General features: G+C 40.7%; 1 protein-coding gene across 15 annotated transcripts in view; it reads right to left on the minus strand.

The window, feature by feature from the left end:
• Positions 1–626: 626 nt before the first annotated feature.
• Positions 627–26,776, minus strand: part of sox6 (SRY-box transcription factor 6) — a 145,345-nt gene continuing 119,195 nt past the window's right edge. For all 15 annotated transcript variants that reach the window (XM_026216285.1, XM_026216290.1, XM_026216289.1 and 12 more), the window contains 6 exons: positions 25,925–26,102; positions 25,158–25,345; positions 14,382–14,487; positions 7,979–8,152; positions 6,329–6,545; positions 627–5,315 (listed from right to left, as the gene is read on the minus strand). In XM_026216285.1, coding sequence (XP_026072070.1) covers positions 5,006–5,315; positions 6,329–6,545; positions 7,979–8,152; positions 14,382–14,487; positions 25,158–25,345; positions 25,925–26,102 — 1,173 coding nt within the window. In that variant the 3' untranslated portion in view covers positions 627–5,005. The remainder of the gene's footprint in view (positions 5,316–6,328; positions 6,546–7,978; positions 8,153–14,381; positions 14,488–25,157; positions 25,346–25,924; positions 26,103–26,776) is intronic.

Genomic DNA, 26,776 nt, shown 5'->3' on the forward strand with positions numbered 1-26,776 from the left:
TATTGCATTTATTATGGCAGTTGCTTAAAGGCACATTAAGTAAATTAATTTCCTAGCACAACAAACTCCCAATGTCAAATTAATTCCAAAGAATTACTTGTAAAACTTCAGGTTAAATGATGTTTTAAATACACCAATGACCAAGCGCTATTTAAAAAAAGAAAATGCAACACAACAAATAAAACAAAATGTCTCTTTAATTTGTAAGTGTCAACAGCAGTACAAAAGATGGAGTGATGGTGAGACGATTTTGTCATATATGTGTGTGTACTCCATCCTTTATGGAAAAAGAGGAAATCTTGAGGTAAATAAGCAAACAGACAGGAACACCCTCATCTGCCGTCGTACATCAGTAAATTGAGAATATACTGTAAAAATGGTGTTATATTACAAAATGCCAAATACTGTTTGTGGGGAGAACAGGTGTCTAAGTACACCAAAATGTGTCACTCATCTTTTTTTTTTTTTTTTTTTGATATAATAATAATACTACCATTACTGAGAAGACTGGTCTCTGAACATACAACTGTAGCATTAATTAGTTTACCTCACGTCAACACTGCACATAGAAACCAACGACTTGCTGGTTTACATACTAAAGCCAAGCAAAAAATATTTTTAGTACCTTTTTTCTTTTTTAACAATAATATCATTAGCAAATAGCTGTCTTTTGTACTGTATAAAGAAGAATTTGAACACAAATGTGATGGCAACCTTTTTAAGTTCAATTAAAACTTTACACTGGACTGTACAAGATATTATTATAAACTATTTACATTTTTAGACTTACATTTTTATTTTTTTGAAAGAGCAGCAACAGATACTATTCTATATCTCTAACGCCCAAACAATAATACCTGCCATGGGTCTGTGTACCTGCTGAGAAACTGATCTCTACACACACACACACACACACACACACACAAGACAAGACAATAATGTGTTATCAGGCTGCTAGCGGGTTTCGAAACAGGACTGCACCTAGCGACATAGGAGCCACACACAATGATGCTTGAGAGACTACAGAAATCTAAAACACTAGCATTGACAACAGCATACGTCATCCCTGACAGAAACATTTTACTCTTCTGAACAGCAGCTGGCATATCAGTCCAGCATGTCAAGAAATTGTGCTGATTTAAATGAACAAAAACTAGCCCACAATATACATCACAAAAGTCCATACTAAAAAAAAAACATTACAGTAAGACAAGTAGAAACTCCCAAGCTTTGTCCTTAGTTATTGTACCTATTTTTGCATTAATATAGCAGTGATAGTTGTGTATTATAAAAGAAATGTCATTTAGACTTGCTGTTGACTGGATGGGAAATGGTCTATTACACACTATGAAGCAACACAGAGAAAAATATTGTACGAAAACGTCAAATGCACAGAGTGGATCTGCACTGTGCAGCATAAAAAACAAACTAACACACAATCATAAATATTTGCACATCCCATATGTTTTCAGATGAAGCTGTACTGTGACACGCCACAACTGATGCCCAACAATTACGTTCTCTCATTCAAATTTGGCACAGAACCAATTATTATATAACTTCAGCAAGTACCTCAACATTTAGAAAAAAAATTTTAAGTAAAAAAAGAAAAGAAAATTGCGTACATGGATTTCAAGATTTGTCCTTTGCTACAGAGTGCACTAACAACATAGCAAATGGCTGGTTAACGAAGCATGAAGTGCGAGGTTCATCACTGAAACACATGGAAATGAGATGCCCGGGTGTCTCATCTGTGTCTCCAATACTACTCAATCAACAGGGATGTCAATTTAGCAACTACACGAGCTACAGTGAATTGTGTTTGTGATTTCAGTCTTTCTTCTAAGTACAATGACCAAACACACACACACACACACAGTAAAGTAAAATACATAATTTACACTTCGGTAAGTATCCATGAACAAAAATAGAATTCTATTTTCCTATATTTACAATCAAAAAAAAAAAAAAGAAGAAAAGAAAGAAACTTTGTTTTGAGCTCCAATCCATTTTCAAATTTCACTTTTTATTCTTGTTCTCTGATTGTCCTTTAATTCTGTTCTACTGACACTTTTAGAGCCAATAATGGCTAATAAATACAATAAAATGTCTATATGCACTAGAGAGCTTCAATTACAATATACAACACAAACATACATGACCATCAAAATGTGCTACTGAAGTCCGGTGTGTCTCAGTTGGCCAGTCACTACGCGAGGCTCTCCGTCGAGTTTACTGCTCTCTCTCCCCAAGGCAGCACTGGAGCTTAAACAAAGTGTTCATTCATCCCGTGTCTTTGCATAAATAAACAAAGTGTGTCAAAAGAAAAATTATTCAAATCTGGCAACTGTGAGGCGCGCTCACATGAGTCCAAACAGGTTGTTCGTGTCTGTGTTTTTTTTTTTCTTCCTCGCACAACGGCTTCACATTAGTCAGAATTGATAAAAAATACCATTTATATCCAGTGCTTGTAACACTTTTGAATCATTGTCTCCATGTGAGATTGAAATTGTCTCTTTTTGTCTTTTTTATCTATACAAGCGCAATCAAGTTTCAGTCCCAACAACAGTCCTTTTGTCTGCTACCAGCCTACAGACCTGGCTTGGCATGGTCAAGGAAATATGTACAAATCCCGTACAAATCAACCAGTCCACCAGCAAACAGATATAACAGCTTTAAACAATAAACGTTGGCTTGTAAGCAGGGAAGAAGAAAAAAAAACAAAACTGAATGCTGATGTCAAGGGACACCCAGCCAAGTATTGTACCTCATGTAAAAATCACGACAAACTTCAACAAAACCAATAAAATAAAAGGTACGGATACAAGCTTCTAAAGAAGTGCTTAAAACTTCGAAAAAATTAAGTAAATGCTTTTCAAAAAGGGGCGCTGAGGAGAAAAGTCAATGCTTCAACTGCTGGGAGAAGTAAGCGCTAGACGGCCATCGGTACCTTTTAGACCTTTGGAGGTAATGCAGTGACCAGGAGCCTCGCTGTGACATTTCCTGTCTGTTCTAATCTCTGGGTTACTGATGAAACAGACCGGTTCAAGGGCAAAGGCAAAATAGCTGGACTCATGCATTAATAATGCCGTATTTCAGATGATACCGACTCGTCAGTCGTTTTAATAATCCCCCACAGCTTGATCTACTTGTTCCATCTGCTCGCTAGCACCTCGTGGCTGCTTCTGGCCGTGGCCTTTTGAGAGTGTTTTGATGGAAGGAGGGCACAATAAACCACATGGGCCTCATTTCCATTGTTTGCTACCTTTCTCCTGGGCACGGGCTGATGCCGGGAGCCAGATGGTAGCCCCTTGAGGCAGGGTGTGCACTGGGTAGAGGTCAGGTGAGTGGAGGTGAATGGCACTCGCACCCTGTAGGAGCTTTCAGTAGGGCCAAAGCCTAAAACAAGAAGCCCTGACCACTGGCTGCTTCTTGGCTGTCCTTCCACATGGAAACAACCCGAGATCCATTTTGCTGCCGGAACGAGCAGATCATTTAGAATGCATGATTGCCTATTTTTTTTTTTTTCAAGTGCTCAAAAAAGATTGGAGACAAGTAAAATGATTTAAATCGCCAAAAAAAGGGGCAGATTTGACTTTGTGAATTTTCAAATGTATATTTCTTCACATATCTTGAAATAAATACAAAGTATTTCAAATCCAAGTACCCTTTGAAAATTTGGAAAATAAGTGCCATTGTCCGTTTAGTACATTTTCTCCTTAACCCTTTGCATGACTGGCAGGAACATCCTGATAAGCTGGACTTTCTCTTAAGACATAATGATTAACACACTGCAGAAGGTCAAAGGGCACACACTCTGCTTTAAGACGATTTCTGTCAGTTAAGATTACAATGTCTTCAAGACTTGAAAAATGGGGCTAAAGACTGGTGTGTGTGTGTGCGTACATGTTGTACCACAGCAACTTGTGATTGTAATACACCAAAGCTGCCTTTCGCTGCCTGTCCAATTCTGCAGATTGGATGCCATTTGGCCCCTTGGTATTCTGGCCTGATTACAATCACTGCGATTAAGAACTGAGCGGGTAAGACCGAACTAGACGACTGAGAGAAGACGAGGTGATCACTGCATTGAACCTCCTGGAGAACTATGGCATTCTTAGTTCCTGAGTATTTGGACATGGTAGTCAATGGAGAGCAGGGGGGAAAAAAAGCGGGAGAGGAGGAAAAAAGTGGGCTTTGTAAATAAGATTGCAAGGATTGTCTAAGACTCTGCAGTCTCTCCCTTAAGACTTTCAAATTTAAGATTTAAGAGCAGGAAGCTTATGATATGTTTGGCACATCTGAACTTGTAGTAGTATTAATAATAGTAATAGTAATAATAATAATAATAATAACAACAACAACAAGAACAATAATAATGGGGAGTTTTAGGCGTTCCCTCCATGGTTCAGCAAATGTAAGGATTTCTTCAGTTTTATCGTATTATGAAATGTCAAATGAAGTGTCGTCTTTTTCATTTTAAATAGTTCTGATTAAAAACATTCACAAGCTGTTGGCTGGTACAGCATACCTGAGTGAGATATAGAACCCCATCGAAAACAGTAATGTACGCTTCAAAAGAAAAAAAAATACATGTGTAAATCCGTTTGAATTGAAGTAAGACTGTCAGTTATGCATTCATATGAAATGTTTCAATCATAGTCAACTCCTATTATTCAAAAATGCTGTAGGAAATACCCTAAATTGTCCATGATTAAAACACAATACATTTTTTTTTCCAATAAAATAACAATAAAAAAAGCCAAAAATACAAATAAAAACAAAGCCAAAATAAAACACAATCAAAATGTTTCACACTCGGAGAAACACTTAAGACCAATAGCTGTTAAATCTGCAGGAGCCACATCTGCATGCTAGCTCCCAAAATCTATATCATTCAGAAACAAGTGTTTGGATTTCTTTTTTGTTGTCGTTGTTGTCCTCTTTTTCATCTTCTTCAGTCTTCTCACTTATAAAAGGATATTCTTCGCTGGCTGATTTCTCCTTAGATGGCACTGACCGGCTCCTGTGTGTCATTCTCACTGCTGTAGTCCGATTTGGGCTCGTCCTCAAAGTCCTCGTACATGTCCATCTCGTCCTCTCCGTTCACGGGTTGGTTAGACACCATGGTGCCCGGTTCCATCTTCATGTTGAAGGTGCTCTGGATGACGGGGATGGTGGGCTCGGGGCTGGCCGAGGCACTGGAGCAGTCTGACGTCATGTGAGGGGATGGCGTTGTGGTCGTCATGGTTATGGCACCGGGGTAGACGACACCTGCGCTGGTGGAGATGGGGATCTGCGTCTGTGGCTGCTGCCTGATACAGAAGTGAAGAAACAGACACATTTACACTTATGAAGTGCCCGTGTGCACTTTTGCTTTTTACAATGCTCAGAAAAGCTTAAGGGCTTTTAAGAGACGCATGACAAGTTTAACACTTCACAAGGAAAACAATTACGGTCTCGGGGAATTCCAGAATGGAAAGAATGCACAGAAGCACACAAAACGCTGGTCGAAAGCATAAAGCCTGAGGAGTTTTAAACGCTGGCTTGAGTGGAATGTGCCCAGCCAGTAGTCCTGTAAAAATGATTCCCAATCAGTAACAGCGATTTGGGAACGATTGTGAAAACGACACTCATTTCTTTCGGGGTGACAAAGCCAATTGGTTGGTAGAGACACAGTCTCCTGATTTTTAACAGGCTGATTGATACTCCAGCGCTTGTATTTCTTGCTGCTGAAGTGGAAACACCTGGAGTAGGCATTTTCTTCACTCACCACATGCAGTAAATTATAGAGTTGAGCTCCAAACATCTGCCCTGCAGCCCTCTTTACATTCATACTCCACTCTAATATTCTAAAATAATGGCTACGTGAGTCCTGCTGCCCCCGTTACCGTCTAAATGTGATAAACCACTACTTTTAGGCAGCTGAAAGAAAATACTATTTTGTCAATGGGATTCATCCCAGGGCCATACAGTGTATTTCCCCTCCTTTGAGAAAAAAATAAATTTACCACAGCATATAATCACAAAGAGAGTGTGTTGACAACAAAAGGCTGTGCCTGCATTATTTCGAAGGATATATTAATATTAAGTGCGAGGGCTATATGATGTGACAAATGAGCTAAATGGTTGAATTACTCCACTCATCTTGATTAAAGGGTTACTGGCTTTACACCAGGAGTTGGCACATGGTATGGAGTCATTACCTGCCTATTGTGAGAGCTCTAAGCTGGCTTTATTAACAGCGTGTAGGGGTTTAAGAGAGCGCAGGGCATCTTGGACAGCTGCCTGCTATTGTTCATGGTGTTTTTTTTCATCGTGCACCTACCCCACAGTGAAGAACTGCCTCATCTCCTGCCTCCTCGACCTCATCATCTGCTTGTACTCGCCGATGCGCAGCTTCTTGCCGTCGATGATGCAGGTGCGCTTGGGTCGGGGCTTGTACTTGTAGTTGGGATACTTCTCCAGATGGATCTTGCTGAGCCGTGCCTGCTCCTCATAATATGGTTGTTTCTCTTGGTTTGTCATGCCCTTCCAGCGAGATCCTGTTGAACACAGGTTATGAGTGAGAAATTATCAGTATAATTATATTTCGTACCTACATTGCATTTAATTTTAAACTTGCTTTAATATATATATATATATATATATATATATATATATATATATATATATATATATATATATATATATATATATATATATATATAATAAAAACAAATGCATGAATTTAATATATTTTAACAAAACTAATAAAGTAAAAGATTATATTCGAATGTAATGTACATTTAGAGACAAAAAGAGCACATGTACACTAAAATAACTGCATTATTCTGAGGCAAGCACTGCTTTTGTGAATGAAGGGAAACAGCATTACTGTTACAATTTCTGCATTAGTGAAAACAACAGGCTAGTAAATATCTCCAGTCTTCAGAAACGTCCGGGCTGATGTGTCTTTTAGTTGCTGTGATCTATTGACTCTCTGGACTGGGGGACAAGACCCATTTAGCCCTGTCATTTTTCATGACAAACCCTGCTCACGTGACAGCCACTAAATCCATCTAATTGAGCTGCTCCTGCAGGCATCAAGCCATCAAGTTTAACCGCGCTCGTCTGTTTGAGATGCATTGAATTGTGTGGAATTACTTGCAAAAGAAGATTAGGCAGGTGTGTGGTAATAGCCTGAACATCTTATTCACAGCATATGTTTTGCTTAGTAGCTAGCCAATGCTGAGATGCTTGTCTACTGATTGTTAAGAGTGGAAAAAGCAGGCGTGGTGATATGAATTTGCTTATTTTGTGCAATTCAAGGTCCGGTGTGCTACAGCTGAAATATCTAGTCAATCAACATAACACTCAGCCTTTCTTAATGGTTCAATTCAGCTACATTTTAGACTGTAAGTCTTGGTTTTGGGCCAGAACAGTGGGCTGTTTCAGTTTGGTAAAAACAGACCCTCCCTTTACCTGAACAGAGGTTCAGTGTATCTGCTGTCCTAATTCATGCTGATATTATCGGTGTCTTTATAAGGATATATTATTCAAAGAATTTTTGAGGGGGAATTTGTAAATCCCACATACAAAAATTCCATTAACCATGTTCCAATCTATGTGTGTGTGTGTGTGTGTGTGTGTGTGTGTGTTTAGCATTTCAATTGTATGGAATTTGTAATGCAAATACAAATTATGCTCCCTTGATACATTATTTCATCAGATGACATGGGCTTAAACTACAATGGAAACAGACTTAATTCATTTCTAAATGCACATCACTAAAAGTCATGTGACTTTGCCTCGAGTCTGCTTATTTTACTTTGGAGGGTGCTCCACATTTTCAGCACTTTCTGAAGCACTCTACAATAGTTCTCTGGATACCATTTCATTTTATTGTTATAGAGCATGGCTTAATTGTAAACGGAAAGGCTAACACAGATACAGGCCGTGGCTGCTGGTCGTGGCTGATTTGGGGGCTTTGACTTACCTAAGATTTTGCTGATGTTGGAGTTGTGCATGTCTGGGAAGGCCTGAAGGATTTTGCGGCGCTCATCTTTGGCCCAGACCATGAAGGCATTCATGGGTCGTTTGATGTGAGGTTCGTTGCTGTTCCTTCCTCGGGGTTCCCTGTAGACCCGTGCATCGGTAGTGCTGGCGCCTCCTGTTGGCCAACAATAATACTGATGTAGTTTATCTGCAGAGCCATTCAGTTCCTTACACCCTAGGAACACCAGAGCAAGAAGGAGAAAACGAGTGCGGACCATTAATGAACTTAGTAGTGCAGTGCATCCATCAGCACATCAGAGTGAATGGAGCTGAACCAGAGAACCTGGGCTTGGAGATCCCAAGAGGTCTGCAGCTGTACCATATACTCCAGGCTGTCCATCCCAGAACTGGATGGGACAAGCCCTTGTTTTCCAGTGTGGAACAAGACAGCACTGTGGGTCGAGGAACTCCTAATGAGTGAAAATTAGCTGAAACCAGACGAGGAGGACCCTGACTATATTGCAGTATAAATATTTTGTCTGGGTCACAACGTTCGTCCATTCGAACAGCCGTACATTTCTGGATGACTGTCGTAATATTTCTCCTGCTATGAGTAATAACGGTAATGCTCTGAATAACAAATGTGGCATAAGGGTGTTTGTGTAAGAGAGGTAAAATTAGAAGAGAGGACCACTGCCAATGTCGTGACAAAACATATATCTCCATGTGATTGCTTTCAGTGTGCTAATACATACAGAGTCTGACAAAGGGCAGACCTAGTGGTTAAACATTGGATGGTGCCTGAAAGGCTGAAGTATAGTATAATATAGTATAGTAAACTAAAGTAAAAAAAAATTAAAATGATCAGAGGTTTTACACACTTATTCATATGCAGGGTTATAAATGTGGCCTGGTGTAAGTATAATACAGAGCAAACAGACTTGAAGGAGTGTAACTCCTCAATCAGGACATTCACAATCAGCATGTGTGTCCTCCAGTTTCTGTATTTAACTTTACAGCAGAGTGAAAATGATTCGGTTTGCATGTGCATTTGCTTCCTTTTATATGTGAGATGTGAAAGAATTAAATAAAAGCTGTATGAATATTTCAACAAACAAAAACATGTTGATAAACCAGGCTTGAAAAATAAAACAAACAAACAAACAAAAAAATAAAAAGCCTTCCCATATGCTACGATACATCTTTAATGATCCAAAAACTGGATAAGAAGGCTTGGAATCAGTCATGAATATTTCATCATCCACATGTGATGTGTATTCATTAGGACCCTGAAACTTCAAGTCTTGGCACACGGTACCTGCTTTTGATTTCTATTATCACTAGTGTTGATAAACAAAATCAAATCTCTAGCTAAGTGATGGATCTTGGCACTACACCGCTATCAAAGCACTGGGATACCGAGATTATTCTGAGGGCAACGCGTTGCTCTTAGGAGGAGGAGCTGGAAAATAGGCAATGTTGGAGAATTACCTTCTCTATTCACACACACACACACACACAGACTTGTGCCATATTGGGGCCCTGAGAGAGTCTAAATTTAAGGCAGCCAGCAGGAGGCTCTATCCTCCAGGCCCTGCTGGGCAGAATGGCTTCGCCCGGGGTCCAAAAGATCCATTTACACATGTCATGTTTAACAATCATAATAATCCAGAAAGGGCTGCTGTTTATCTGGCTGCCCAGCTCCACACAGTCATGGTGCATCAGTCAGGGTCTCTCTGATCATGCCTCTCCACAACTTTGTACCACCAAACACACTATAAGCAGCCGCCCCGTCCCAGCCCCTTCCGTTGGGATTATACGATGACGGCGCTCCCCACACAGTACATTAATTTCATTTAGCACGCGCTCACCGTGCCGGATAAATTGATTTCACTTTGTTTGGCTTTGACAGCCATGTTTATTGTGCAATGAAATGTAGTGTGGCGTAGGGCTGACAGTATCCATCAACGCTGGGCAATCTGCTGACTGCTGGGGCCAGATGAAGGCATTCATTACCTTGCCAACCCCAGCTCACTCGCTCGGTTACCTCGCCCCAGACACGACCGCCACTGTCTGTTCAGGGGGAGGGGGATGGCCGGCTCTAATTTACGATTCGCCCCGTGCCATTACTTACCACTGACACTGATTCAGCAATTTATATACTGGCATACATGAAGATATAGGCAGAGGTGAGCAGCTTATATGCAGGAACCCAGCTGCTGGACTTTTAAATTGCAGAACGGATTCAGGGCGAGAGCCACCAGGGTTGGTTGTATTAATCATCTCATGCCCTATTGTTGCTGTAGTGTGTCAGCAGACAGATTCAGGGCTCTCTGTCATTTGAGCAGACACGCAGGAATAAGAGCCGAATTACGGAGTGCCAGTGCTCTGCAGGACGGGACGAACAGCAGCCCCTGGCATGGAGCCTTGTCCGCAGACATGGGTGGTCTGTGCCCCCCCACCCCACTCCATTTCAATCATGATGTGCCTTAATCAAAAGCAGCCAAAGAACTGTCAGCGGCGAGGTAGGCTCGTGCGACGCCACCCCGTATCCACAACATGCAATTTACAACCCTCTGCCTTTTTTTATAGCTTGTTGTTGTTTAATAAGAACGCTTACGTGCTTCTGACATTTACAAATTAGCATTAATTGACATTTTTCCCCCTGTGCGGCTCTTTTAGGAAGCACCTAGTTAGGTGTTTTATTGTGTAAATAAATGCAGATGTTTCCGGATGCCACGGGAGACCCCCTGAGGTGCGCGAGGGTGGGCGGGCGAGACGGCAGGAGGCTTCTAATAGACTTTATTGTGATTTATGAGCCCCGGTGCCCAACATGACAGAGCGATACAAGAATCTCGATTTAATTTGTCTCTCCCGGTGAACAGGAGGGAGAGTGGAGGGGGACTGTATGAATTACAGAGAAAGCGAGAGAGTGCTCGCGTGGAAGTGTACGGGCGAAAGGGGCCCCGCGGACTGGCACACCTGCCTGCAGCAGGTCCAGACTCGACAGTACACGGAACGGAGCCAAAAGGCTGAGCCTCTCAGGCTCTCGCTGCAGCTAGCCTTTTGTTCTGAGGGCACACACAGACTGTCACTCAAGAATCCACTTGGAGAAACAAGCAACAATCACGCAAACCTGCCAGGCTCTCTACAGACGATCCAATAAAGAAAGAGACGCCATTCTGCAAAGGTATTCAGTGCTGACAATGAGAGTCTCTCCTAATGCGCACAGACTGATACGACACAATGATCCGCTCTCCCATTCATGTCAGCACTCATATTCTGCTAATTAAACAGTTACAACTTACATGTGAATGAAGCCCAACACTATAATGTGCCAATTGTTGAGTTGATACCCAGCTTGATTTTTGGAATTCTGCTCTGTGTGTAAGAGGGAGTATAAACGGACAAATGCGTGACTTGTCAGCGCATGTTTCTTTAAGCTATTGTTTCTCATGCATCTTGCCCTGAATGTTGTAAGGTCTTGAAGAGGGACATGCTAAATTCCTTTTCGCACTACACCATTTCAGAGACTGCCGATGAAAGGAGTCCTGGGCTGACATGCAGACTATAGAGACAGAAAAACTGGATAAAGAACCAGCAGTGGGAATGCTGGGAAAACATAATAAATAAATAAATAAAATAAAAAATAAAAAAACTGAAAGATTAAAAGTCAAAAGTTTTTAAGTTGTATTTTTTAATCTGTGGCAGAAATGGGCTACCATATTCACCACCGTTCAAAAGGTTGAAGTCAGTAATATTTATTTAATTACATTTATTAAACACTGAATTGATTACAGTAAAGACATGTTTGATGTTACATAAGATTTCTCTTAGAAATTATTTAATTTAATTAATTTATTTAATTAAATTTCTATTAATCCAAAAATGTTATCATGATTTCCACAAAAGCAAATTAGCATTAGAATAATTTCTGAAGGATCACGTGACACTGAAGACTGAAAGCTTTGCTTTACCATTACAAGAATAAATTACATTTTAAAATGCATAAAAAAATGGTTATTAAATTTTTTTTATAGTATTTCACAATATTACTGTTCCTCTGTATTTTTATCAAATAAATGTAGCCTTGATGGCCATACAAGACTTTAAAGATTTATAAAAAAAACTAAAAAAAAAAAAAAAAAACTTTTTGAATAATAGTGTAGATCCTTGTATATTCTGTGTTGTTGTTATGACATCATATGGTGCCGTTTATCATACTCCTTCATAAAACGGTCGTCGAACACACAAAAATGTCTAATTGAGCTTTCGTTCCTTTGCTTTAACTGCAGTGAACCTCAGATTGCTACCCTATGATAATTCAGTGATAACCTTGCCACAATTCAACCATATGCATAAATAATGCAGCATTAACATAGCTCAGAGATCACATAGTCAAGCCGTTAATCAAAACTGGCCTACATTCATTTGGCCCGGCATTGTCTCAAAAGTGTGCTGATATTACCTCGACTTCCTGCTCCTGGAATCTCTCAACACATCCTCTGTTCTGCTAAGACCCCCGTCTGACAGAGATAGTTTAAACACACGCACGACCCCAGCCTTTCAGCAAACAAAACTCATACACTGCCATATGTGAATGAACAAAGGGGCCATACTAAAGCCTCTTGTGGTATTAGTTAATGTTTTTCATCTGAGCTTAAAAAGACCTAATGACTTTGTGGTGAGTTGATGCATGTGGCTCGTGGCTTTTTGCAAAATGAAGGAAATTCTATCTATTTCCATACCACACCGTTATTTTCCAATGGCCTCTCTCTCTCTCTCGTTAGAGCTCTGGCAGCTGTTAATTTGGCTGCTTCATGCTTTGCAAATATTAGTTCAAGCAACCTAAAGATTTCTGCGAGTTACAGCAGTGACAGAGAGCTGTTTTACACCCTGAGCCTTTTCCAATATAACGTGCCTTTTCAGCGGGCAGGACCTCAAGTACAAGGAAGCGCACGGCCGTTACCGACCCACTCAGTAATTTTCCTCTGCTCTCCATGGCAGTTACTGTATGAGTCTGTTTGCCCTGTTAAAGTGTCAAGAATTTTAATTCTCAAATGGCAGTTCACTACTCAGCTGATAAATCATTTAAAGTGCATTAAAAAAAATAGCTAGCTTATATTGACGAAGCCCCAAAGCTTCTGAACAAAGTAGTGTAATAAAACAAAGACTAGTGGCAAATAAATAGGATAAAGAGTTGCCTTTTTTTAAGCATAGGTATCGCATACACAGTGCTCACATTCCTCAAATGTTCAGCGAGAGGAATGGAATTTGTTCGACTTGGTCTATCAAAAAAAGGCTCTAAACACAAAAAACACACAAGTAAACACTCCATGTTTCCCAACGGGCAAACACATTCTCCTTGTAAAAGAGACTATTTAATGTGGGGCGTATCATCATAAAATGCAAGTTCACATCTTTCATCTCGATGTGTTTGCGGGAAGATGGAGATGGGGATGGCTCTGAGAACTCACAGTGGCGCCTGTCCACTAAGATGAGAAACCTCTGTGGCCTTCTAATCCTGTCTGTCCTGGGAGTAAACTGATGGGATGTTCTCTGTTCCTTCACCTCCACTTAGGACTTTAAAGGAACTCTGCATCACTTGGGTGGATGGGTGCCCTCAACCCTGCCCCTGACTGTTCTGGAGCCCACAGGAGACGGGTTCCCACTGTGTTAGAGGACCCGAGGACCCAGCTTTCTCACTGATCTAAGAGGGGTGGGACAGGCTTCTTGGCGGGAATCGGCTCTGGTCTGGTTAGAGCAGATCATGCCAGACCAGAAAAACTGCATCTCTAAACCTCTATTTACAGTTTTGATTTCTACGCAGCCAAAATAAATAATTGATGCTTTAGAAAGTGCATAAACAAACATAGTTATGTGAGGCAGATCGTCTTACAGGATTTAAAGGCTTATTGTAACACAATTATATGAAATTTTAAATAAAATGCTTTTATTTCTTCATATATTGGCTGTAGATTTCCATGGGAACTGTTACACTTATTTCATGCAGGAGAAACACTGGCACATATTAGCGAGATGTTTATGAACAGGGTGACAAAAGGAGCTGACGCCTTGTCATGTAAGCTCTATCATCATTTACACCTCCACACCCAGCACATCAAACATGAGCTGTGGCAGCAGAGCCTGCTCTTGGAGAAGGGCCAGCATTGTCATCAAGAACTAGCTGTGAAAACTTTAAATACAGCCCAGCTCACTGCATTACCCCCATCAGCTTTCCCTGGCACTGGCCAAGCAACTGTGGAATCCAAACAATCTGATCATGTGACTGAACTGTACCTGACCTCATTCCTCACTGGAGTCAAGACAAGGGTACAAAGCACAACAAAGAGAATTAGTGAGCGGTCATCTTATGTTTTCAAACACCACAAATAGATTCTTACCCTCGAAATCCTCTGGCCTGGTGAGGTCGATGACTCTGTGACCAACCTTTCCATCCTCGCCTAGTTTGCTCAGGTGATGGCCCAGGTTATCGTAATGAGACCTCTCCTGAAAAAAATGAAAAAGAAATTGTGTTTGAGGTTCAACAGCTTCCTGTCTACAGAAATGTAGTGGTTTGTCCTTATGCACCACGTTGCATACTAAAATGTGTGATTAAGAAAAATGTATTCATTTAGGGCTTAACTTAACATGAAACTTGCCAGCTTCGTGCTGCTTAAATTAGATCAATCTGGGAAATTGTGTTTTTCCACAATTCTACAATGACCATAACATTAAATAATTAATTTAATAAATGTACTGCTACTACAAATTATTATTATTATTATTCAATAATAATATATATATATTACATTTTTTTAAAGGCACTTCAATTTCAATTCTGGATGCGCACAACCCTGCAGGACACACATGCTCTTCACATGCATTTTAACGGGCCCATATCAAGTCATCTTTATCAGAGCTGTAGTCTCTTACAGTCTTCATCTGTAGGGACTTGTACCGATAAGAGTCTGGAACACTCTACTAAAAAGGAAACGACACACTGAAAGATCCTGAGCACACAATGCAGCCTGGGACCTCCAGTGAAACGTTCAGCTTTTTTTTCTTTTTCTCTTTCGGCTCTCTAATCTTTGCAGTACATGCCCCTGTCTCTGCTGCCCTGAGCTTCCTGTCTATCATTTATTCAAGGCTCATGCTCGGAGGAACATGCCGTGTTTTCCCTTTTGTCGTGTTGCTTTCTGTTCAGATTAAACTTGGCATCATGTCGCACTTGATGCACAATAAACCCCTGTCATTCCTCGCCCGTGCAACAATATTAAATGTCATGTCCGTGTGCATTTACAGAATAAAATAACAGCTTTTGGGGGGCCCTCCTGAATGGTTGCAGCACATTAGACTTAATGTATTATGCAGAAGAAGAGGGCCGACCGCTGCTCGGGCCCATTGTTAAATGACCTAGTTCTGCCGTGAGTGCAGCAGGGCATTACTGGAGGCCCGTCTCGCTCTCTCTAAAGACTCGAGGAGGAGATGGACACTTTGACTCGGCGTGATACAAGTAATCTCTCCCCCCTCCGATCAGGGCAGGAAGATGCTAAAAGCAAAGCGAGGTACGGTGAGTCAACCCCAGAGCGTTTGTTCTTTTCCCAGGGTGTGCATTCAGTCTCAGGCAAAAGGTGTGCTTGAATTGTCTTTTCTTTAGAGAATGCCTATCACACACAGTTTGAACAAACACTCGGGCGGCCTCCCAACACAATGCTAACAGCTCCCCTGCTACAGACGCAGACACAGATACCGGTGTACACATTAATCTTTCAGCTGCGCTGCTTTGGACGTTTTGCTCGTTTGTTTGTTTTCTGTTTCCTTTTTGCCACTGGGGAGCCGGTGGAGCGTGGAAGCTCTTCACACGGCAAAAGATTATCCCTCTGGCTCAAACTGTCAATAGCTCATTACAATAGTGGATTACTCAGGATGATTCTGTGCTTATTGCTGTTGTCACTTTAAACAGACTTTATTATCACTGATGGGCAAATTCACTTAACATTCCAAGCATTTGTTATTTCAGTATAAAAACCTGTGTGACGTTCACTAACCACCTGCAATCAAGTTTACAAAAGGTTCTAAACGCGCTTACAGTAACTAGCCCTGTAAACAATTAAATTACATAACTGTCATTCTTTTCAGTGCAAACATGCATTTTTTTTTGTCAGTTAGGCTAATTATAGATTATTTCGTAACACTTTATTTTGATGGTCCCTTATGAACATTCTGTTGACAATAAATAATGCTGCACCTACATGTCTACTAACACACATTAGAGTATTAGAAGAATTTCTGCTTAATATCTGCTAACTCTTTATTGTAATGGATAGTCAGTAGACATTTTATATGCAACTTTGCAAGTACATGTCAACTTCTAACTCTAACTAACTAACTAACTCGCTTTATTAAATAAATGCTTTGTTTATGTTTCTTGAGCACCAAATCAGCATATTAGAGTGATTTCTGAATGATCATGTCACACTGAAGACTGGAGTAATGGCTTCTGAAAATTCAGCATTGCCATCGCAGGAATAAACTGCATTTTAAAATATTTATTAATGGAAAATAATTATTTATTTCATATTTTACAGTATGACTGTTTACTGTATATTTGTTCAAATAAATGCTGCCTTAGGGGCAGTTCACATATCGCGCCTAAAAACATGTGGAAAACGCTAGGCGCGCCGCTTTCTCCTTCTTTCCTAAGCGCTCGGACAGAAGCGCTCCTGAAGCGTCTGCCTTTGCTAAGCAACCATGACGTGCTCTCTCCATGAAGATGCGGAAATTTAAGCAAAGGATAAATGGATTTGCAGTACAAAAAATTCTCCCTCAGTAGCTCTGCTACTAAATTTATTTCAAAATGGCAATCCATATACAGCTATGAACAGCTGTTCCTTCATCTTGGCTGAGTTTTCAACGTTGTTACGGGAAAGGATGAAGCTGATTGGTTAGTTCTTGTCACATGACCTGCGGTGCGCGTTGCGACCGTGTTGCTTCCATTATGAGCGCGAATGCCGTGTGCCTACATTGGAAACAACGAACTTGCGCACGCAAAAGACGCGATATGTGAACAGCCCCTTAGTGAGCATATAAGACCTTTTAAAAACATTTAAAACAATCTTACCAATCCCAAACCTTTGATCTGTATGTACATTGTATTTTGAAAATCCGCCATGTTTATTTGCCTCAAATAACATTGTGCTATTACTCGCCATTGAAAGCAGGCCTTAAAACAATAATTGCTGATTTAAGCTGCCACAAATTCATTCATTATGAATTGTCTGAATTATCTTTTATTTGCCTTCTTTATAACAGCCACTTGCCCAAAAAGTAATACAAGTATCTGTTACTGATTTTGTTCCCTCTGAAGACTATTATTAGTACTCAAAAAACACAGAACAAGCATCAGAGATACAGAAAGACGAGCTGTAGAGAGAGTATTGCAGTTTCCCACCACCACGCTTGATGGAACAATCATTATTTATGGCCATCTGAGTGATTGTGATGTACAATTAACCACTACCTGCTTATGGCCTGTCATTAAGAGCTGCCCGTCTTGACTCTGCCTTGCTAATTTAAGTGTTTTCTAATTATGACATATGTAGCGGTTCCCGCTGGGCTCAGGCGGCTTTGTAAAAATAAGTTGGAGTGCTAGCTTGGTGTACCACGCTCCATGTGAGGCCTCCTAGACGCTGTATTCATCACCAGACCGTATTATTGCACTTAATGAAAGAGCCGCAGCACCCAATGACAAATTGACTGATGTGCGATTAGTCGCACGAGCAATGGCCGATGTGCCGTGGATTGTCCACTGGGGAAGGGCCCTACAACTGCAGAGTGTGTGCGTTTGTGCATGGTGGTGGTGGTGGTGGTGGGGGGGGTTATAAATGACTTGCTTGTGTCATCCCTCCTCCCCACTCTGTTAGCTCTCTCTGATCAATCAACTCCTTTTATAAAGTCATGATCATTAAGCATCAGTTTGGGGAACAAGGGGCATCAATCACTGAGTTTCATTAAAAAACGGATTAGGCACTAAACTCTAATTTTCCAGAACAATAATTAAAGAATTAGCCAGACGGGAGCTATTGTACATGAAAACCAGATTAGACACTTCAGTGTCTCGGGTCTAACTTAATAGAGTGAGGTAGAGAGTTCATTCATGCCTAGGAAGTGCTGAAATCCAGATGAGAGAGTAACACTGTTTACAGTGCACATTAAAGAGTCTGTAATTGAGAAAGTGAATATGAACATAAAAACTGATGTGCACACCTTCAAACATAGTACAATGAATTTCCATTAAATTTAATATACTATGTTTTATATACTTATTGGTTGTAACTTGTAATTTATATCGTAGCATTATCAAGAGAAATAATCTATATGCATAACATCAGGCTTTTTGTTTGAAGACTCGGGCTAAAGCGCATTTACTACTGTCTGCATCAAGTGCTGTGATAAATCAATGGCATTTTTATTATTTTATGGTGTCATTAAATTTTTACTGATTACTTTGGCACAGAAGAGCAGTAAAGGGTATGTACCATCCTGAAAATCTACCGTCCAGCCAGGCAAATGTTCACCATTGTGCAATAAAGGATATTTATAATGTGCATTTCGGCAGCGAGATGGCAAGAGCTTAAAGTCTCCGCAAGAACAGAGAGAAGGAGAAAGGGAAAGTGTGGTTAGGGAAATAAAAACCCCCAGAAACAATTCAATGAGAAAAGAAAAGATGTCATGGTACACGTTGTGCCCCTCCCAATCTAACCACGACCTATCTGGCACACGGCTGGCCCTTCCCTCAAATGAGTTCAGCATGCAGACTTCATTCCCACATTTAAAATTACAACCACACAGTCCTAAGCTGAAGTGGAAAAAGACACCCACAATAATCTACCCTCCACTATCCTTTTTTTCCCCTCTATCCTCAAATTCGGTTACAGAATGCATTTTGTTTCGACGAAGGAGGGTTGCATGGTGAAGTAATAACACAGAAGGGCTGATGGCAAGGCTGGTGGAACTTCTGAACATCTGGAGGGGAGCCAGAGCGAGGAGAGGGCTTTAATCAGGCCGGCCGCAGAACATGTGCCTGAGGACTGCAGCGCTGCCCGCAGATTCTGTGTATTTTGGGCAGAAGCGCATTGTGCTGGTGTCTACCCTGTACTTACACATCACACTGCCATAGAGTGACGCTTTTCCTCTGGTAAAAATAGCCTGGCTTCAGCCATATGGCCTTGAATTGTTCCAGCTGGGTCCAGATAACGGCAACTGTGAGACAACCAAAGACTGACCTTGGCTGCACAAGCATGTCATGTTAGTGATCTGACTTTACAGTTGCCAAGTGCACATGGCTAATATCATAACCTGGTTAAAACAACAACAACAAAAACACAATGGTCAAGAGAAAAGCTGTTTGTTCTTTGACCTTGTCTGGATTCTGAATGCTGACAAATACAGTGTGTTCTGTCAGTTCCACACCTGGCTGAGAGATCCAAGTGATAGAATAATTAAAGGGAAGCTTTGAAAGCCTGTTACAATGTATGTGTATATACTTGGTATAGTTTACTTCAGCTGTCGGTATTGAAAGCGAGGCCCTGCAGCATACGTCTAATTCTTCCCTCATCTGCTTTCAATTCGCGCAGTAACCAATCACAATGTTATTTATAATTGTGCAGCTTTCCAGTAGTTGGTAGTTTTGAAACGTTTAGTCTAAAGCGCATGCAGTTGTCCGCCGATCCCACAGTTCCTTTCATGCGGTCGCTGAGCTTTTATACTCGAGCAGTAGTCCAACGCGTCTGAAGCTGCGACCTCCCTCACTCCTGGGCATCTAATGCTGGATATTTTTTTTTTTTTTTTACCTTGCAGTACCACTTTATCTGAAAACACTGACATGAGAAAACTGTGACATCTACTTATAGTCTTTTTTTTTAAATAAAAAAACCCAAAAGATTAAACCATAACCGCTTGCTTATAAAACAGAACAATTTACCTACAACACCTGAGACCTTTTGACATCACGGGGGAAATGAGGCATTTTATAAATGTCCATCCCTCAGCTTTAAAAGAAACTCAGCAGCACTGTTTTTCTATACTCCTAGGTTAAGATCATGGGCGCTGGATTTTTTTGGACGGGTTTTCTACTTTAAATGACCCTGAACTGTTCACTGGGTCCTCAAGGATCTGTCAAGAAGGACCTTGCTTTCTCTGCTCTTATCACACAATCTATTTACAATAATGGACACTCCGAATCGCATGATCCGGGAGACAGAGGGTTCTTTATGCACCTGTTCAGAGGGGATCTGTCCAAATATGGTGGCACATAAATGACCTATTGTAGCCTATTCTTTACACTGGTTTTGTTGCAGGATATCTGGCGTAAGCAGAGCCTCACAGGTCTAGAGTATAGGGCCTTCTTTTGGATTTTTGAACGAGTGCCCTGTTTTGGCCATTTGTGTGATTTTACGCAACCGCAGTGTAAAATCAGCTGAGCTTCTGTCATGTCTTATCTAAGGGAGAAAAATACTGAAGAGTAAGTGCACAGCGATGTTTTAAAACTAGCCTGAGACATGCGCCCACTCTCACGCATTGCTAAAAAAGGCACTATTTATATACCCAAACAAATGGAACAAAGAATTAATGTAAGCAATACTTAACAATGACACCCGCTGGCTATGGGTAGTGCTTGAGTTCAGAATATAATCAAATTTTGGACGGCCAAAACCATGTATGGCAGGATTTACTTCGCGGCCAAAAATAACCTATGCTGGCAATTTCCAAGACAGCAGCAGAAAAAGGGGTAGAAAATTGCTTCCAGGGCTGCAGAGCAGACAAGATTATACCCCAAGTCTTTGTAAAGGGAAGTGTGAATAGACCCCTAACACTCACACGCGGGGAGGGAACGAGAGCAAACATTGGCTTCGGGTCTAAAAGTAGGGGGTGAGAATTTCGAAGAGAGTGAGCAAGGCTCCATTTAAATGTTTGTGGCCCTGTGCTCGGGGATTTGAGAAAAGTGAATATTCCATTCATCAATAATGTAGGTGAGAGGAGGGGGCAGGGAGGCCGGTGGATTCTCAATAGGTTAATACACTGGCCTTTCACCCTTTGATTCCAGTTTGGGAAGTGTCAGCACCAGAATATATTTTATCTCCTCGCCAGGCCCCGTCGGACTGCAACATCTGTCGAAAAGTAGGTTATTAGCAAGGGCGAAATATCTGAAATCAAAATCTGGGCCCCTTCCAGAGTGGAACCTCATCATTAGATGGCTTGTGAAATTCGATTTGAAAATGTACAATCAAACAAAGTAGTTTAAATCTAGTGCATAAAACGGATCAGGAAATGTACAATGCAGTGTACTTCTGAATGTGTAATAAATAAGAAAAAAAGAATAATTGCCCTCAGTAGACAGGAACGCTTTTAATAAATATTTAGAGGGAAAAAAGCAAATAGTTGGAGGTCCCATAAAAGCTTTCTTTTACTGATGGGACATCAAAGGGAAAAAAGACAAATAGAAAACAAGCAAGCAAACACTAAAACATGAATATTTTACACATGCATCTAAAAGACAGGAGACTCAAAGGAGATGCTCTTCCATCTCAGAGCGAGAGAAATGGCTCTTTGCGAGAGAAAAAGGGACGCAGGTCATTGCATTGTGTTCTGCGAACACACCTTGTATTAAAAGATGAATTGATCCATCTGTAAGCAGCACTTAGTCTCACTCTTCAGCTCAGTCGTTACACCGGGATAAATCAATATTTAATATCCCCCACCAACAGCCCCAGTAGATGATTTTAACCTCTCCTTAATCCCATTTCTGTTACCTTCCTAGAATCTTCCACGTAAGCTTTCACTATGATAAACTTCCAAACAGCAAACTGGAAGGCAGTTATTAAAGGGCGTTCAGTATTTATGCCAGGTGAGGCGATGTGCTGAAATATTAATATTCTGAAACTGACCAAAGTGAAAGCTTTTATCTAGAACACTTAGAGGCCTTTTTTTCGTCCGTCAGGCGTGATCAGCAGGCACGGGCCAACTGTCTGACTGCTGGCAGCGCTGGGTGATATACAACAGGCGGCTCATTACCGTTTTGTACATGGCTGTAGTAGCTTTTCCCATGACATGTAAAGTGTCTCCTCAAACATATGGCTAGAGGGCATTACGTGGCATAAACTTTATAAGGATTTAATGTATCAATAAATGAAGATATTAGGCAAAAAACAAACAAACAAGTACAAAATATGAATCATGCCACCTGACCTACATATTAAATGCATAATCAGCAAATACTAATACGTGCAATTAATTCTGATTTCATTAAATAAACAAGAATATCATGTAATTAATTTGATAACAATTTTAAATCAGCCCTACTAACAAAACCAGGAAAATTAGGAATATTCTTTATATTACAATAAATGTCTGCTCAGTTCCATTCGTTTGAACTTCAGAGACACATGGAACATGATGAGGAAAATACAGCTTCTGTTTGGCCTCTGGTTGTTTGCAACATCAATATGTCTATTTGGCTTAGCAACAGACTGAGGTGAAGCTGCCGTTATGATATCATCAGATGCAGACAGGCTTCTGAGCGAGACCACAGCACTAAAGAGGCCTGCCATTTTCTTCTGTCGTATTTTAAGGTCATAAACTTATGTTCTGAGCAACTGAGAACTCAGAAGGGGGAAAAGAGGCATAAAGAAAGAGAATGTCTTTGCAAATGATGCTTCAGAAATTTAGGGAGTCTCTGTAACCTATACCAACAATGATAACCCAAACATGCAAGTCATATTTTCACACTGATAGAGCACCTAATAATTATTTGTTGCTCCCTCCTCTGCCCCTTTCTTTGTGCCACAGGCTGCCCTGAATTACCTTGCCCTTACAACAAAGACTTTTAGGGAAAACACATTTAGCCACAATCTTAACGTCTTTTTCCTTGGTGGAGAGTTGGATGGGCTGATTTCCTCCCCACTTAGAAAAACACACAAAGCTCACCTGAGCCAAGATGCCCAAATAACCATGTGAAAAGGCAGGGCCTTACAATCGTGTGAAGACAAAACCCAAGCCAAACAAAAGAGTAGGAGAAAAAAAAGCGTTAAGCTCGGCCTGCTAAGAACAATGAAGCTGTAGGTGTGTGCTGCCTGTTGACAAACGTGGCTTTTCAGTCATTGTTGGAGCAGCATTCATGTCATGTAGCGGCATATTCTCACGTTTGGCTGACCATGAGCTAACCCCAGAGCAATTTTGGGAGGTAAAGAGGGAAGGAGAGGATGAGTTGAGGCTGGTGAAGGTAAAATGGGGAAAAAAGGGAGGGAGGGAGAAAGCCACAGGTGATGGCTGCATGTTCACATACCGCATCCACCTCCAAAGAACACAAACAAAGAGTGCGAAATCTCAAAAGAATGGCACGTAATGCACTGGCTTAGGTGATATCTCAGTTTATAATGGCTTAGAGTTGGGCATTGTGTTTGAGAAAACAGGATTATGACCCCAACAATGCCTACTTGAGCAGTAAAGAGTTACTGTAAATTGCTGTGAGAAGCAGCAATAGTATAAAAATGTGATTTCTGTCTTTATCGAGGATGTGCAGGGGTCTCGGATGTTTCCTCTGATGCCACCCACATCGGGGCACGTCTTTCACCCTGACATCTAAGTTGATTGAAAAACAGTTCCTCTATTTTTTTTTACATATGCATTGACCTACTTTAAGATGCTGGTTGAAAGTAATCAGGTGCTGAAAAATTAATGAGCCTCCACTCCCAGTTTCTGCCTGCGTCTCACAGCCAACTGGCAATATGGCATCAATCAGATGGTAGTGGTGTCTGCTTTTCTGCTCCTTGATTGACTCATTGATTGAAGATATTTTTAAAAAGAATCCCTGAGAGAATGCCTGCTCCTGGTACAAAGTGGGCCTGTCCCACACCAGGGGCTGAAGAGGGCTGCCTGTATGCTTTAATTGGGCAGAGACATCATAGTTTGAACCCGCACAGGCCGGGCACCAGAGGACTGTGATGGTCCTCCTTACTAATGCAAACACACATTCATCCACCATCTATCCTGCCAATGTCAATCAAAGGGCCTCCTCTGGACGTGCTTCAAAGACCTTGATTGGTTTTAAAGATCATGTCTGAAAAACACTGTGGGCTCAAGTCCTTGAGCTTTGGCTGTTGTTGTGCCCTCAGGCGAAAGGGGAAGGAACAAGAGACGGTTATGTTGGGTATATATTCTGCAATGGAATCAAGTATTGATTACAAATTGCATGAATAAAATTGGGTTTTGAGGTCATCTTATTACTTTGACGATGCACATGCACAAATGATTTTGTTTTATTTTCACAAAATAAAGGGCAAAATATTTCATAATCTAAGCCTTTATCAACAAGAGTCCTACATGCAATGTTTTTTTTTTTACTTCTAATTAGTAATTACTTCTAATTACTAATACTATTTATAATCAAATTTATTTGTATATTATTTATTAAAAATGTATTTTTGGTAATGGTCATTTCCACACACACACAACACACACACACACAGTTTTATACCCACTGCAAAACACTTTAACTTAGTGGTTAGACAAGTAAAAAACAACAACAACAACAACAACAACAACAACAACAAAAAACTAACAAAAAGTTAGTGATATTTTGTGAGAAAAAACTACAAGACTCCGTGTTATACATAGAGGGGAAGCTTATGAAATATATCATAAAGAGTTTAATAAAATAATAGACCTCATATGTCATCCTCCTGGAGCTGCCTCTGTGTACAACTATCAGCGCAAGCTACATTAAAGTGATTATTAAGTTTTAAATATGGATATTTTTCTTGCCACATGAGAAAATATTTTATTATGGATGGGCGCTTTTTATTTCACTTATTTTGGACTGATGCACTGCAACATGTGCTGAGTGCCATTAAACAGCTTAAAAGATCACAGACAATTTTTTAACTTGTCTTAATAAGAAAGTCATATAAACCTAGGATACCTTGAGGGTGAGTAATTTATCGGCTAATTTTCATTTTTGGGTGAACTAACCCTTTAATAGTTTTTTTTTTTTTTTTAAATAATCAAACAAAATTAAAAAGTTATAGTCTGATTTAAACACTTGATATTTGTGAAATGATTCCATAATCCAAATTCCCTGCAGTAAGCCAACACTTTTCACAGGGGTCAAACACACTCACCTTATCAGATCTGCAGTGGTTCAGGCCCATGCTGGTGAGGGCAGACAGCTTGGCTTCCATTCCCTGCTGATGATGCTGGAGCTGCTCTCTCTGAATCTGCTCCCTCATCTTTCTCGCTTCCTGGATGGCCTTCATCACTGCATCCTGATCTCCAAACAGCGCTGTTGAGTTCAGGCTGGAAAGGATGTCTGCAGAGACAAATCCCTTGGGTTCATATACAAATACACAAATGCTTAGGGCCGTACTGTGACACACAATATATGAGGTCTTGTGAGTACAGTCTGTGTGTACTGTCAGTGTTGCCGACTCCAAGTGTGTGTGTGTGTGTGTGTGTGTGTGTGTGGTGGGGTTATGGGGGGGCAGGAATCTAAGGGAGCAATCTCAGTGTGTGTCGCCTTTCTATAATTAGTAGATCAAAGTGAGGTGAGGCGGGATGGCAGTTAAATCTAGGAAGTAAAAAATCTAGTAGAAAAACAAACACCAAGCCTGTGTTCAAAGCCCAACTCCTAGAAGAGGAGGGAACTGCTCAACACACAGTCTTAATATGAGAGATGAACTACAAGCTTTGAAAACAAATATACAGCAATGACATCCGTTACTCTTTACTGTGTTAAAATGGCAGGTTCTAAGAGAGATTATAAATTGGGACTGTGTCAAACTGCTTCCACACAACAAACAATCAGAAATATACAAGCTGTGAGGATTTTAATAATTATAAAAATGTCACTAGACAGAACTTTAAGAGCAGACAATATCTACAGTTTTACCCAGAGACGAGCCACGGCCCATTCCTCCAATGGGGCTGGGGATGCCTCCGCTCTTGGAGAGGCTGTTCGGGCTGCTCTTGTTGCCTGGGAAGAGGATCTGTGTTGGGGATGTGGGGGATCTGACGGGCTCAGCTGTCTTGGGCCGGGCGGAGAGGTTGAGAGGCTGCGTTCCCTCCTCCTGAACATAAAAGACACAAAGCTTCTGTTAAATAGGGATGCTCTATAGAGAGATGCTTTCCACCTTACATAAAAGACAATGCACCAGAGGCTATTACTGTAGACTAATTAGTCCGACTCCTCCAAGAAATGGGTTCTGTATTCATAGCCCTGCTCTGTGCCATGCTCTAGCTCCTCAGTGAAGTGAGGGCCCGGCTTTGTTCAGGATAATTGAAACCTTCTCTGTCTGAGCACACATCTTTATCTTCTCACTTGCTCTCATGCCCGAGAGAAACGGTTAACAGCTAATACATCCTGTTTCAAACAAATGCAATCAGAGCAGAGGGCTTGTTGCTGCTGTAGCTGAATGTATTACAGTTAAGTGCGTGTTCTCTTGTCTTTGTGGTGACTAAATGAGGAGAACAGCTCTAATTCGTAATGTTTGGTTGCAGATTTAAGGGTGTACATCAATGCTCATAAGTTTAGGTTTTTATTTTTTTATTTTTTTATTTACTTGTTTATTTTTTGGAAGAATTGAATACTTTTATTCAGCAAGAATGTATTAAATTGATTTAGAAAAAATGGCAGTATGCATTTTTATTATTAAAAAAATATGTTTCAAATAACTTATATTACTGAATCCTGAAAAAAAAGTTTCACGGTTTCCACAAAAATATTTACAAGCACAACTGTGTT

This window comes from Carassius auratus, chromosome 32 (genome assembly GCF_003368295.1).
Source record: "Carassius auratus strain Wakin chromosome 32, ASM336829v1, whole genome shotgun sequence".
NCBI lineage: Eukaryota > Metazoa > Chordata > Actinopteri > Cypriniformes > Cyprinidae > Carassius > Carassius auratus.